The sequence below is a fragment of the Mus musculus genome, chromosome 6, assembly GCF_000001635.26.
Source record: "Mus musculus strain C57BL/6J chromosome 6, GRCm38.p6 C57BL/6J".
Classification (NCBI taxonomy): Eukaryota; Metazoa; Chordata; class Mammalia; order Rodentia; family Muridae; genus Mus; species Mus musculus.
The window spans coordinates 70,304,028-70,317,484 of NC_000072.6; the positions used below are offsets into that span (position 1 = coordinate 70,304,028).

General features: G+C 39.0%; 1 gene segment (V, D, J or C) and 1 further gene; one reads left to right on the forward strand and one right to left on the reverse strand.

The window, feature by feature from the left end:
- The window catches only part of Igk (immunoglobulin kappa chain complex), a 3,171,119-nt gene that overhangs the window by 2,748,392 nt on the left and 409,270 nt on the right, over positions 1-13,457 (forward strand).
- Igkv8-21 (immunoglobulin kappa variable 8-21) lies at positions 10,868-11,425 on the reverse strand. The segment is given in 2 exon segments: positions 10,868-11,180; positions 11,377-11,425. Coding segments are annotated over 2 exon segments (362 nt in total).

Below are 13,457 nucleotides of genomic sequence, written 5' to 3' on the forward strand. Positions count from 1 at the left end.
TCCCTAACACACTCACTCTGTGTGTTCTTCTCACACACACAGCCCACACACTTTCTCTCATCACAGTCTCTCACTACATATCACATGCATTTTCCTTTCACTCACAAACACACTCTCCATAACACTCCTCACATACTCTCTAGTCACTCTCCACTCCTCTCCACATACACCTCACATTCTCTCTTCACTCACTCCACACTCTCTCCACACTCATACCTCACGTTCTTTCTTCATTCACTCCCTCACCTTTAACTTGTCCCAGTCTTTTATTGATACTCCAAAAGCAAGTATAAAAAAAGACATTGTATAATCATTACCAAATGAAATTCAAAAGAATAACCACACCCCACAAAGAATCAAGAATTAACAGTTATTCCCCACAGTTTCAAGCTGACCCTATTCCCAGGACTGTGACAATAATAATAATAATAATAATAATAATAATAATAATAATAATTGCAAACTTATTATTAGTTAAACCTTAACTTTTTATTTACTATACTTCAGAGCTCGAAGCTCCAAGGTCAGCTACTTGCATTTTCTTGTGAAGCTCCAATGATAAATGACATGGGTAAAGCTGTCAGGTGGTGGCCAGAAAGAATCAAGTTAACCTTAACTCAGCAGTTCTGCTAGCTTTCTGCTTCCATACATTGCACACAGTGACTCTCTTAAGAGTCCCACTGTTTTGACTTAGTTTTATTAATATATCAGCACCATTGTCTGCATTTAGTGTCTGCAGATGGGATGGATCCTTAGTTGTGGAAGTTTTTGGATGACCTTTCTTTTAGTCTCTGCTCCACTCTTTGTCCCTACATTTCCTTTTGACAGGAGCAATTCTGGATTAATATTTTTGAGACAGGTAGGTGGCCCCATCCCTCAACCAGGGTCTATGCCTATCAACTAGATATGTTCTCTACGGGTTCTCTCTCCATTTTGTTGGGTATTTCAGCTAATGTCATCCCTGTTGGGTCCTGGGAACTTCTTGAGTCCCTGGAAACTGGGCCTTTCTAGTGGCTACCCCCCAGTTCCCCATCCCCCACTGCCACTCACCTTTCAATTTCCTGACCCTCTCAACTTCTCCCAAGACCATAGGTTTCTAAGTAGTATTCTCATCTAAACTTCACTTGGGGAAATCTCCCTCTGGTCCTTCATTTCCATATTACATCCCTCAAGTACCTGAAGCTTTCTGTCTCCACTAGACAGAAAAGGATATTTTCTACTCCCATTTATCCTATATGGTACTATTTGTTGTGGATAGCCCTGGGGCTGATTATATTTGATGTTAATTCCACTCTCCTGTGAGTGGCTTTGAACAAGGAATGAGTCAGCACTCAGGTGATTTCCTGAAAACCTAGTTCCCACCTCAATTTGTAAAATAAAGGAGAGCTGATGATTGGGCAGATAAAAGGGAAGGTGGAGTGGAAGGTTGGGGAGAGAGAGAAAGGAGAAAATGGAAGAGGGAGAGGATGTAGAGGAGGAGGAATAAAAAGAAAAGCAGAGCAGAAGAAGCACATGGCCTGGAGAAACCGCAAGATATAAGGGGTCTCATAAGCTGTTAAAGACGGTAGTGTAGAGGTAGATCTGCCCAATCTAGGCACACAACATGTAATCATATTAACTGTGTTGTGTTTTCATTGCTGGGGCATATTTGGGAGGTGATATACCGCAACAACTGTTTTTCTTCCTAAAATTAAACTTTCATGAATAGAACATTTCTAGTTTCCTAGATGCTACATGTATTCCACGATAAGGACACTAAAATGAAGTTTTGCTGCTAGTACACTCAGGTCATGAGAACTTATGGGTTTTGTAGTTGGGACCTCGGTGACAGACATCATTCAGCCCCCAGCACTCATCTTTCATTTCATCCATTCATTATAAAATTTCATAATTTCATTTTACATCGTGGCTGAGTAACATTACATTGTGCATTTAAGTTAGAAATTGTTGATTTGATATGCATCTAGTTTGATGAAATTTCCTACTTATTGTCAATAGAGTAACAATAAACATAGATGTGCAAGTGTCCCTGTTAGATGATATGAAGTACTTTGGTTGTATACACAAGAGTGGTAAAGCTGGGCCATGTGGTAGATCTGTTTCTGGTCCTTTGACAAATATCCAGATTGATAACCAAAGTGGCTGCACTAGATTTCTTTTTGACCAACCCCTGTATAAGAACTGCACTTCCTCTAAGTCCACTCTGAGATTTATATTCCTCTATATCCCTGTTGATGTCCATTCTGACTGCAGTAAGATAGACTCTAAAGTAGATTTCATTTGAATTTCCACCATAGCAAGGGGATAATCTGTGGTATTCTGTACAAATGTTCTTTCTATAACTGTGAAAGTAGTATATATTGTCTAAGAATACAAAAGTAGAACAGTCTCTGAGAGAGAAAAGACTTCAATATCTTACTCCACACTGAACCCTAATGATACAGCCTTGACTAGTTACCAAGAAGTATGAACTGGGGTAATAATTGCATGATGGTTATGGTAGTGAACAACCAGTTTCTGACTGACAGTTGAGAACTGAACCATGGAAGTAATTTTATACCCATTAGAGTAAATCTGGTCAAAAACTCATTAATTTAGAAACTGTGGGCTCTAGGGAGGAAACTACTGTGTAATTATAAATGGTCATATAGTCAAATTACTTCTAAATAACTATGTCCATACATATAAATTTGCTTTGCTATGAACTTTGGTCTTTATAATTCATGTTGGATATTCTTATTCTCCAATTCTACCTTTCTTCCAATCATGAATCCACTTGCCCTTTTAGGATTATGGTTTGTTTCTGCATTGTCATTGAAAAGATTCCCAGTTAAGGTATTTGGTTCCCAGCTTATGGATTAAACTTTGAAAATGAATCAATCATGAAAACATTGACTTAATTACTGAATTCATCCATTGATTATTCTTTATTAAATGGCATTTTGGAAGAGATGCTGGAAAGTAAGAGGTTTGTGCTACTTGAGGATCAAGGGGGTGCTTCTAAAGACTGGGTCATGTCCCTGGCTTCTTTCTACCTTACTCTGCTTCTCAGCTGGCATGAGGAGAGCAGCTTTCCCCCCAGAGTTCCTTCTTCTAAGATATTCAATCTCATTTATGTTCACAGTAAGTATACCAACATACCTTGGCCTGAAACAGAAACTATGAGCTAAAATAAATCTTTGACTTTACGTTGCTTTTCTCGGATGTGTTGTCACATTAAAGAAAACACTAAATACATCACTTCAAGATTTTCCTTGGGAAATACCCAGAATAGCTATTTTCCTAGGCACAGACACATCATGCAAGTTTGGGCACACTGATTCCTATGCAAAAGCTTTAAGATATTTATAGATCCTCCAGCAATATTATGTAATCTATAAGGCAGTTTTCCCCTGATATATCTCCAAAATATGAACTCAATAACTTTCTTAATGAGAATACTGATTGGATTAGTTAGCATATTGTTTACAGAGAAGCACAAATTATTACCCTCTAAAAACATTAAATTCTATTAATTAATATCCAATGTAAAGATTGGTAGCTTGCATATATCCAACATTAGAGTACAGAGAGGCTTTTCAGTCTTCACAGTTGGAAAGCATATAAGAAGACTTTAGAGGGAAAATTAGCCCCAGAAATAGGGGCAAAAAAAAAAATCACATTTTCTTTTATGTATGCATTCTAAATATGTTGTGTGTTAAGTTTGTGTGTGTCCTGGAAGACAATAATTTAATCTTGGAATCTAAAAGGCTTTAATGTATGTACATGCATATGTATATGTGGGTACATCTCTGTATGCGTGCGTAGATATGAATGAGTCTGTATTTGTATACATCGATAGGTGTGGTGTGTGTGTATGTATTTATTTATACATGTACATAAAAGTATAAGACAGACTAGGGTTAAAAAGATAATAGTAAGAAAGCAGAGAAAAAATCGGGACAGTGGATGATGTAGTTAAAATATAAGACATACTTGAAAGACATTACTTTTATGAAATTTGTATATAATGCATATATGTTAGTAAATAAATTTAAGAGACTACAAGACTGCTCAGAGGGCAAAGACAATTGCGAAAACACCTGACATCAGAACTGAATTTGATCCCAAGAACAAACATGACAAAAAGAAAAACCCCCCTTCCGCTCCACTCGAGCCCCAGGGTACCTTGCCAGCGGAGTCGCCCGACAACCGCAAGGGCCCACACAGGATTCCCCACGGGATCCTAAGACCTCTGGTGAGTGGAACACAGTGTCTGCCCCAATCCAATGGCGCAGAACCTGAGACTGCAGTAAATAGGGAAGCAGACTACCCGGGCCTGACCTAGGGCACAAGTCCCTCCAACTCCACTCGAGCACCGGGTACCTTGCCAGCAGAGTCGCCTGACACCCGCAAGGACCCACACAGGATTCCACATGGGATCCTAAGACCTCTAGCGAGTGGAACACAACTTCTGCCAGGAGGCCGGTTCGAACACCAAATATCTGGGTACCTTCCCTGCAAGAAGAGAGCTTACCTGCAGAGAATACTCTGCCCACTGAAACTAAGGAGAGAGCTACCCTCCCAGGTCTGCTTATAGAGGCTAACAGAGTCACCTGAAGAACAAGCTCTTAACAGTGACAACTATAACAGCTAGCTTCAGAAATTACCAGATGGCGAAAGGCAAACGTAAGAATCCTACTAACAGAAATCAAGACCACTCACCATCGTCAGAACACAGCACTCCCACCCCACCTAGTCCTGGGCACCCCAACTCAACCCAAAATCTAGACCCAGATTTAAAAACATTTCTCATGATGATGATAGAGGATATCAAGAAGGACTTTCATAAGTCACTTAAAGAATTACAGGAGAGCACTGCTAAAGAGTTACAGGCCCTTAAAGAAAAGCAGGAAAACACAACCAAACAGGTAGAAGTCCTTAAAGAAAAACAGGAAAACACATCCAAACAGGTGATGGAAATGAACAAAACCATACTAGAACTAAAAGGGGAAGTTGACACAATAAAGAAAACCCAAAGCGAGGCAACGTTAGAGATAGAAACCCTAGGAAAGAGATCTGGAACCATAGATGGGAGCATCAGCAACAGAATACAAGAAATGGAAGAGAGAATCTCAGGAGCAGAAGATTCCATAGAGAACATCGACAAACAGTCAAAGAATATACAAAATGCAAAAGGATCCTAACTCAAAACATCCAGGAAATCCAGGACACAATGAGAAGACCAAACCTACGGATAATAGGAATTGATGAGAATGAAGATTTTCAACTTAAAGGGCCAGCTAATATCTTCAACAAAATAATAGAAGAAAACTTCCCAAACATAAAGAAAGAAATGCCCATGACCATACAAGAAGCCTACAGAACTCCAAATTGACTGGACCAGAAAAGAAATTCCTCCCGACACATAATAATCAGAACAACAAATGCACTAAATAAAGATAGAATATTAAAAGCAGTAAGGGAGAAAGGTCAAGTAACATATAAAGGAAGGACTATCATAATTACACCAGACTTTTCACCAGAGACTATGAAAGCCAGAAGAGCCTGGACAAATGTTCTACAGACACTAAGAGAACACATATGCCAGCCCAGGCTACTATACCCGGCCAAACTCTCAATTACCATAGATGGAAAAACCAAAGTATTCCACGACAAAAACAAATTCACACAATATCTTTCCACGAATCCAGCCCTTCAAAGGATAATAACAGAAAAGAAGCAATACAAGGACGGAAATCACGCCCTAGAACAAGCAAGAAAGTAATCCCTCAACAAACCAAAAAGAAGACAGCCACAAGAACAGAATGCCAACTCTAACAACAAAAATAAAAAGAAGCAACAATTACTTTTCCTTAATATCTCTTAATATCAATGGACTCAATTCCCCAATAAAAAGACATAGACTAACAGACTGGCTACACAAACAGGACCCAACATTCTGCTGCTTACAGGAAACCCATCTCAGGGAAAAAGACAGACACTACCTCAGAGTGAAAGGCTGGAAAAAAATTTTCCAAGCAAATGGTCTGAAGAAACAAGCTGGAGTGGCCATTCTAATATCAGATAAAATCGACTTCCAACCCAAAGTTATCAAAAAAAAAACAAGGAGGGACACTTCATACTCATCAAAGGTAAAATCCTCCAAGAGGAACTCTCAATTCTGAATATCTACGCACCAAATGCAAGGGCAGCCACATTCATTAAAGACACTTTAGTAAAGCTCAAAGCACACATTGCACCTCACACAATAATAGTGGGAGACTTCAACACACCACTTTCATCAATGGACAGATCGTGGAAACAGAAACTAAACAGGGACACAGTGAAACTAACAGAAGTTATGAAACAAATGGACCTGACAGATATCTACAGAACATTTTATCCTAAAACAAAAGGATATACCTTCTTCTCAGCACCTCAGAGGACCTTCTTCAAAATTGACCATATTGGTCACAAAACAGGCCTCAACAGATACAAAAATATTGAAATTGTCCCATGTATTCTATCAGACCACCATGGCCTAAGACTGATCTTCAATAACAACATGAATAATGGAAAGCCAACATTCACGTGGAAACTGAACAACACTCTTCTCAATGATACCTTGGTCAAGGAAGAAATAAAGAAAGAAATTAAAGACTTTTTAGAGTTTAATGAAAATGAAGCCACAACGTACACAAACCTATGGGGCACAATGAAAGCATTTCTAAGAGGGAAACTCATAGCTCTGAGTGCCTCCAAGAAGAAACGGGAGAGAACACATACTAGCAGCTTGACAACACATCTAAAAGCTCTGGAAAAAAGGAAGCAAATTCACTCAAAAGGAGTAGACGGCAGGAAATAATCAAACTCAGGGGTGAAATCAACCAAGTGGAAACAAGAAGAACTATTCAAAGAATTAACCAAACGAGGAGTTGGTTCTTTGAGAAAATCAACAAGATAGATAAACCCTTAGCTAGACTCACTAGAGGGCACAGGGACAAAATCCTAATTAACAAAATCAGAAATGAAAAGGGAGACATAACAACAGATCCTGAAGAAATCCAAAACACCATCAGATCCTTCTACAAAAGGCTATACTCAACAAAACTGGAAAACCTGGACGAAATGGACAAATTTCAGGACAGATACCAGATACCAAAGTTGAATCAGGATCAAGTTGACCATCTAAACAGTCCCATATCACCTAAAGAAATAGAAGCAGTTATTAATAGTCTCCCAACCAAAAAAAGCCCAGGACCAGACGGGTTTAGTGCAGAGTTCTATCAGACCTTCAAAGAAGATCTAATTCCAGTTCAGCACAAACTTTTTCACAAGATAGAAGTAGAAGGTACTCTACCCAACTCATTTTAGGAAGCCACTATTACTCTGATACCTAAACCACAGAAAGATCCAACAAAGATAGAGAACTTCAGACCAATTTCTCTTATGAATATCGATGCAAAAATCCTCAATAAAATTCTCGCTAACCGAATCCAAGAACACATTAAAGCAATCATCCATCCTGACCAAGTAGGTTTTATTCCAGGGATGCAGGGATGGTTTAATATACGAAAATCCATCAATGTAATCCATTATATAAACAAACTTAAAGACAAAAACCACATGATCATCTCGTTAGATGCAGAAAAATCATTCGACAAGATCCAACAACCATTCATGATAAAAGTCTTGGAAAGATCAGGAATTCAAGGCCCATACCTAAACATGATAAAAGCAATCTACAGCAAACCAGTAGCCAGCATCAAAGTAAATGGAGAGAAGCTGGAAGCAATCCCACTAAAATCAGGGACTAGACAAGGCTGCCCACTTTCTCCCTACCTTTTCAACATAGTACTTGAAGTATTAGCCAGAGCAATTCGACAACAAAAGGAGATCAACGGGATACAAATTGGAAAAGAGGAAGTCAAAATATCACTTTTTGCAGATGATATGATAGTATATATAAGTGACCCTAAAAATTCCACCAGAGAACTCCTAAACCTGATAAACAGCTTCGGTGAAGTAGCTGGATATAAAATTAACTCAAACAAGTCAATGGCCTTTCTCTACACAAAGCATAAACAGGCTGAGAAAGAAATTAGGGAAATAACACCCTTCTCAATAGTCACAAATAATATAAAATATCTTGGCGTGACTCTAACTAAGGAAGTGAAAGATAGGTATGATAAAAACTTCAAGTCTCTGAAGAAAGAAATTAAAGAAGATCTCAGAAGATGGAAGGATCTCCCATGCTCATGGATTAGCAGGATCAACATTGTAAAAATGGCTATCTTGCCAAAAGCAATCTACAGATTCAGTGCAATCCCCATCAAAATTCCAACTCAATTCTTCAACGAATTAGAAGGAGCAATTTGCAAATTCATCTGGAATAACAAAAAACCTAGGATAGCAAAAACTCTTCTCAAGGATAAAAGAACCTCTGGTGGAATCACCATGCCTGACCTAAAGCTTTACTACAGAGCAATTGTGATAAAAACTGCATGGTACTGGTATAGAGACAGACAAGTAGACCAATGGAACAAAATTGAAGACCCAGAAATGAACCCACACACCTATGGTCACTTGATCTTCGACAAGGGAGCTAAAACCATCCAGTGGAAGAAAGACAGCATTTTCAACAATTGGTGCTGGCACAACTGGTTGTTATCATGTAGAAGAATGCGAATAGATCCATACTTATCTGCTTGTACTAAGGTCAAATCTAAGTGGATCAAGGATCTTCACATAAAACCAGAGACACTGAAACTTATAGAGGAGAAAGTGGGGAAAAGCCTTGAAGATATGGGCACAGGGGAAAAATTCCTGAACAGAACAGCAATGGTTTGTGCTGTAAGATCGAGAATTGACAAATGGGATGTAATGAAACTCCAAAGTTTCTGCAAGGCAAAAGACACAGTCAATAAGACAAAAAGACCACCAACAGATTGGGAAAGGATCTTTACCTATCCTAAATCAGATAGGGGACCAATATCCAGCATATATAAAGAACTCAAGAAGGTGGACTTCAGAAAATCAAATAACCCCATTAAAAAATGGGGCTCAGAACTGAACAAAAAATTCTCACCTGAGGAATACCGAATGGCAGAGAAGCACCTGAAAAAAATGTTCAGCATCCTTAATCATCAGGGAAACGCAAATCCAAACAACCCTGAGATTCCACCTCACACCAGTCAGAATGGCTAAGATAAAAAATTCAGGTGACAGCAGATGCTGGCAAGGATGTGGAGAAAGAGGAACACTCCTCCATTGTTGGTTGGATTGCAGGCTTGTACAACTACTTTGGAAATCAGTCTGGCGGTTCCTCAGAAAATTGGACATAGTACTACTGGAGGATCCAGCAATACCTCTCCTGGGCATATATCCAGAAGATGTCCCAACTGGTAAGAAGGAAACATGCTCCACTATGTTCATAGCAGCCTTATTTATAATAGCCAGAAGCTGGAAAGAACCCAGATGCCCCTCAACAGTGGAATGGATACAGAAAATGTGGTACATCTACACAATGGAGTACTACTCAGCTATTAAAAAGAATGAATTTATGAAATTCCTAGCCAAATGGATGGACCTGGAGAGCATCATCCTGAGTGAGGTAACACATTCACAAAGGAACTCACACAATATGTACTCACTGATAAGTGGATATTAGCCCAAAACCTAGCATACTCAAGATATAAGATAAAATTTCCTAAACACATGAAACTCAAGAAAAATGAAGACTGAAATGTGGACACTATGCCTCTCCTTAGAAGTGGAACAAAACACCCATGGAAGGAGTTACAGAGACAAAGTTTGGAGTGAGATGAAAGGATGGACCATGTAGAGACTGCCATATCCAGGGATCCACCCCATAATCAGCATCCAAACGCTGACACCATTGCCTACACTAGCAAGATTTTATCAAAAGGACCCACATGTAGCTGTCTCTTGTGAGACTATGCCGGGGCCTAGCAAACACAGAAGTGGATGCTCACAGTCAGCTAATGGATGGATCACAGGGCTCCCAATGGAGGAGCTAGAGATAGTACCCAAGGACCTAAAGGGATCTGCAACTCTATAGGTTGATCACTGGAAAGAGAGGCCCATTGGACTTGCAAACTTTATATGCCCCAGTACAGGGGAACGCCAGGGCCAAAAAGGGGGAGTGGGTGGGTAGGGTAGTGGGGGTGGGTGGGTATGGGGGACTTTTGGTATAGCATTGGAAATGTAAATGAGCTAAATACCTAATAAAAAATGGAAAAAAAAGTTGAAGGGCTAGGAAAAATTAAAAAAAATAAAGAAAGAAAAAAAAAAAAGAAAAACCCAAGTGCAAGTTTGATTTTCCACAAATGTGCCAAGGCAACTGTTCACCTATGTATATATACAAGTCCAAAACAGTAAGAATTTATGAAAAAGTTAAAAAAGAAAAGAAAACTAAAGAAGAGTATATAGGTAATGAAGTAAAAAAGTACTCTAGAATGTAAACAAAGCAAAAACAGTAGTCAAAGCAAAAAATATTGCTTCCTAATGTCTCCAATCTAAAGTGCTGTTTAAGAATACTTTCACTTCAACCCACAGTCTCATGTTGAAAACCAGAACTCCAGAACTATAAAAAGATGAATCTCTCATATTTATGAAAAGTTAATACTGAGTTTCTTTTTTGCGTTTTCATACAAATTATTTTCATGCCAAAAAAGAAAAAAGAAAGAAAAAACACAAGAGACAGTGAACTCATTATCTTTGCTGGACTCTGAAAAATTTCCATGTGTTTCTGGCATGCTGGCTCTCTTGTAGAAAGAGGAAGTGTGCAGACCCATGGCTGTGTGTTATGCAGGCAGCTGGTGAAACTCTAAAGGAGGTTTGTGTAGGAGACTGAAGCACTGTGGGAAGATTATAAGATTGCTTGCAGTAATAAACTGCCAGGTCTTCAGCCTGCACACTGCTGATGGTGAGAGTGAAATCTGTCCCAGATCCACTGCCTGTGAAGCGATCAGGGACCCCAGATTCCCTAGTGGATGCCCAGTAGATCAGCAGTTTAGGAGACTGCCCTGGTTTCTGCTGGTACCAAGCCAAGTAGTTCTTTCGGGTTCTACTGTTGAGCAGACTCTGACTGGATTTGCAGCTCATAGTGACCTTCTCTCCTGCTGACACAGCCAGGGAGGATGGAGACTGTGACATCACAATGTCCCCACAGGTACCTGAAATAAGTAGAAAGTGAACATGCATACATACACAAGTATAGATTATTATAACAGTTGAAATTTGTCAAAGGTCTTTGTAATTTCATATTGTCAGAGAGTTATTATGGAAGAAATATTACACACTTGCACATATTATAAATTCCTTATATAAAAAGGTTTAACTCTGAAATGATAATACTTTTAAATTTCTCACCAGATACCCATAGCAGCAGCAATATAAGAACCTGGGCCTGTGAATCCATCTTGCTCCCACTGCCTGTCTGATGCTTCTCAGTTCATACTGGTTTATAAATTCTGAGCAGCTGGGCTAGGCTGGAGGCGTCTATGCAAAGCAGCCAGCAAATACAAAAGCAAATGCCTGGGCTGTGTGTGTGAGAGTGGCTGGTGTCAATCAACAGTCAAAACTACTTTCATAGAGAGCTGGAGTGATCACTGAAAGATATCAGCTTATGGCTCTTCAACAGCAAAGTACTAGGTGCTCTAACAGCAGCATTCAGTTAAAGTCCAAGACATTTAAGTCAGTTAACTTTTGAGGAGAGTTACCTCAGATTGACAGTCTTAGGGTGATTATTTAAAACAAAAATCACAGCAACAACAAAAGAAACTTAGAAGAAGAAAACATTCAATAAAAGATAATAAGGCCAGAATCTGGGAAAGAGTAAATGCAAAAAACAAACAAACAAACAAACAAAAAACAAAAAAAAAGAACGGGAGCTAAATTTGTTCAGTATCTTCCATCTCCTAAGACACCCATTCTGAGGCCTATGAACAGTGCCTTGGAAATTGTGTTTCCAGACTAAAAATGGGACTGATATGAAAACAGAAGCTCAGAGTTCATTCTGTGGAAATCCTGGATGACAATAATTTAATCTTGGAATCTAAAAAGCTTTAATCTCAAGGCAAATATAACCCTAGCAGAAAAAATAAGTATTTACTTCTACTTTGTGGGACTGAAACAGAGCTCTAAAATGGGAGAATGTAAAGGGAATTAAACAATCTAGATTTCTTCATAAAATCATGACTGTAGACCAAAATTTTAAGAGTATTTAATTCCAGAAATAAATATTCTAGGGTAATTTAAAAATTAGCAGTATTGTAAGTGGATTATGATGGTCTTGCTGACATAGTAAACAGGTTAAAAAGAGTGCAGGGATCCCCAAGAAGGGGAGAAGGGACTGAAGGAGCTGAGGGAGTTTGCAGCCACATGGAGGGAGCAACAGTGACAACTGGCCAGACATCCCAGAGCTCCTGGGGACTGGATCACCAACCAAAGAATACACATGGAGAGGCCTATGGTGCTGGCCGCATATGTGGCAGAGGATGACCTTGTTGGACATCTGTGGGAGGAGAGACCCTTGGACCTGAGTGTGTTGAATGTCCCAGTGTAAGGGTGGGAAGACTGGAGTGGGTGGGTGGGTGGGAGAGCACCCTCATAGGGCCAGGGGGATGGGAAACACACACACACACACACACACACACACATTGGGGAAAAAACTCTCCAGAAAGGGGGGGGGGTGCAGCCTTCTTAAATCAAGGAATAAACTTACCAAGACCAATAGATCCCAACATCAAAGATAGGTGCCATCCAAAAAAAAATTAAGTATAAATGAAAATAAATAGAAATAAGAGAAATCAAATAACCTTCCAAGATTTAGATTTATTGGATTATGAATACATATGTATATGTGTATATGTATGTGTGAAGCAAGTTATAGACCCAATGTTATGTAAAAAGTAAAAGACATAAAAAATAATTTTTTGTGTGTGTCAAGGAATGGATATTCACATCTATAATTCCAGAAACTGGGAGATAGAAATAGCAGGATTATGAGTTTAAGGCCAGCCTTGGGTACATAGTAAGTCTAATATAGGACAGTCTAGTCTATAGGGGCACAATCACTCAAATGTGTATTATTAGTCAACTAATTTCAAGGCAGCGCATGGCATTATCTATCCAAAGCAAAGTATTTATCCAATATTAACGTTTAGCATTGAGCCAAGAATATCATTGAAAATCAAATATACATTTAATCACTTTTACATGGCATTAAATATATAATTTTATATATCTACTTTTCAGGTCTAAAACATTAAACTATCTCTGATAGGCATATTCAGATATCTGTGCTAACACACAATCATATGAGGGAAACAGCAGTATAGTGGTCACATGATACTTTCTTGATTAAAGAAGAAAGCTCATATCCATTTCCATGTCTGACTACTGGACCCCTTCTAGCTTAGACCTGTGCTGGACTGGTGTACTGCCACGGT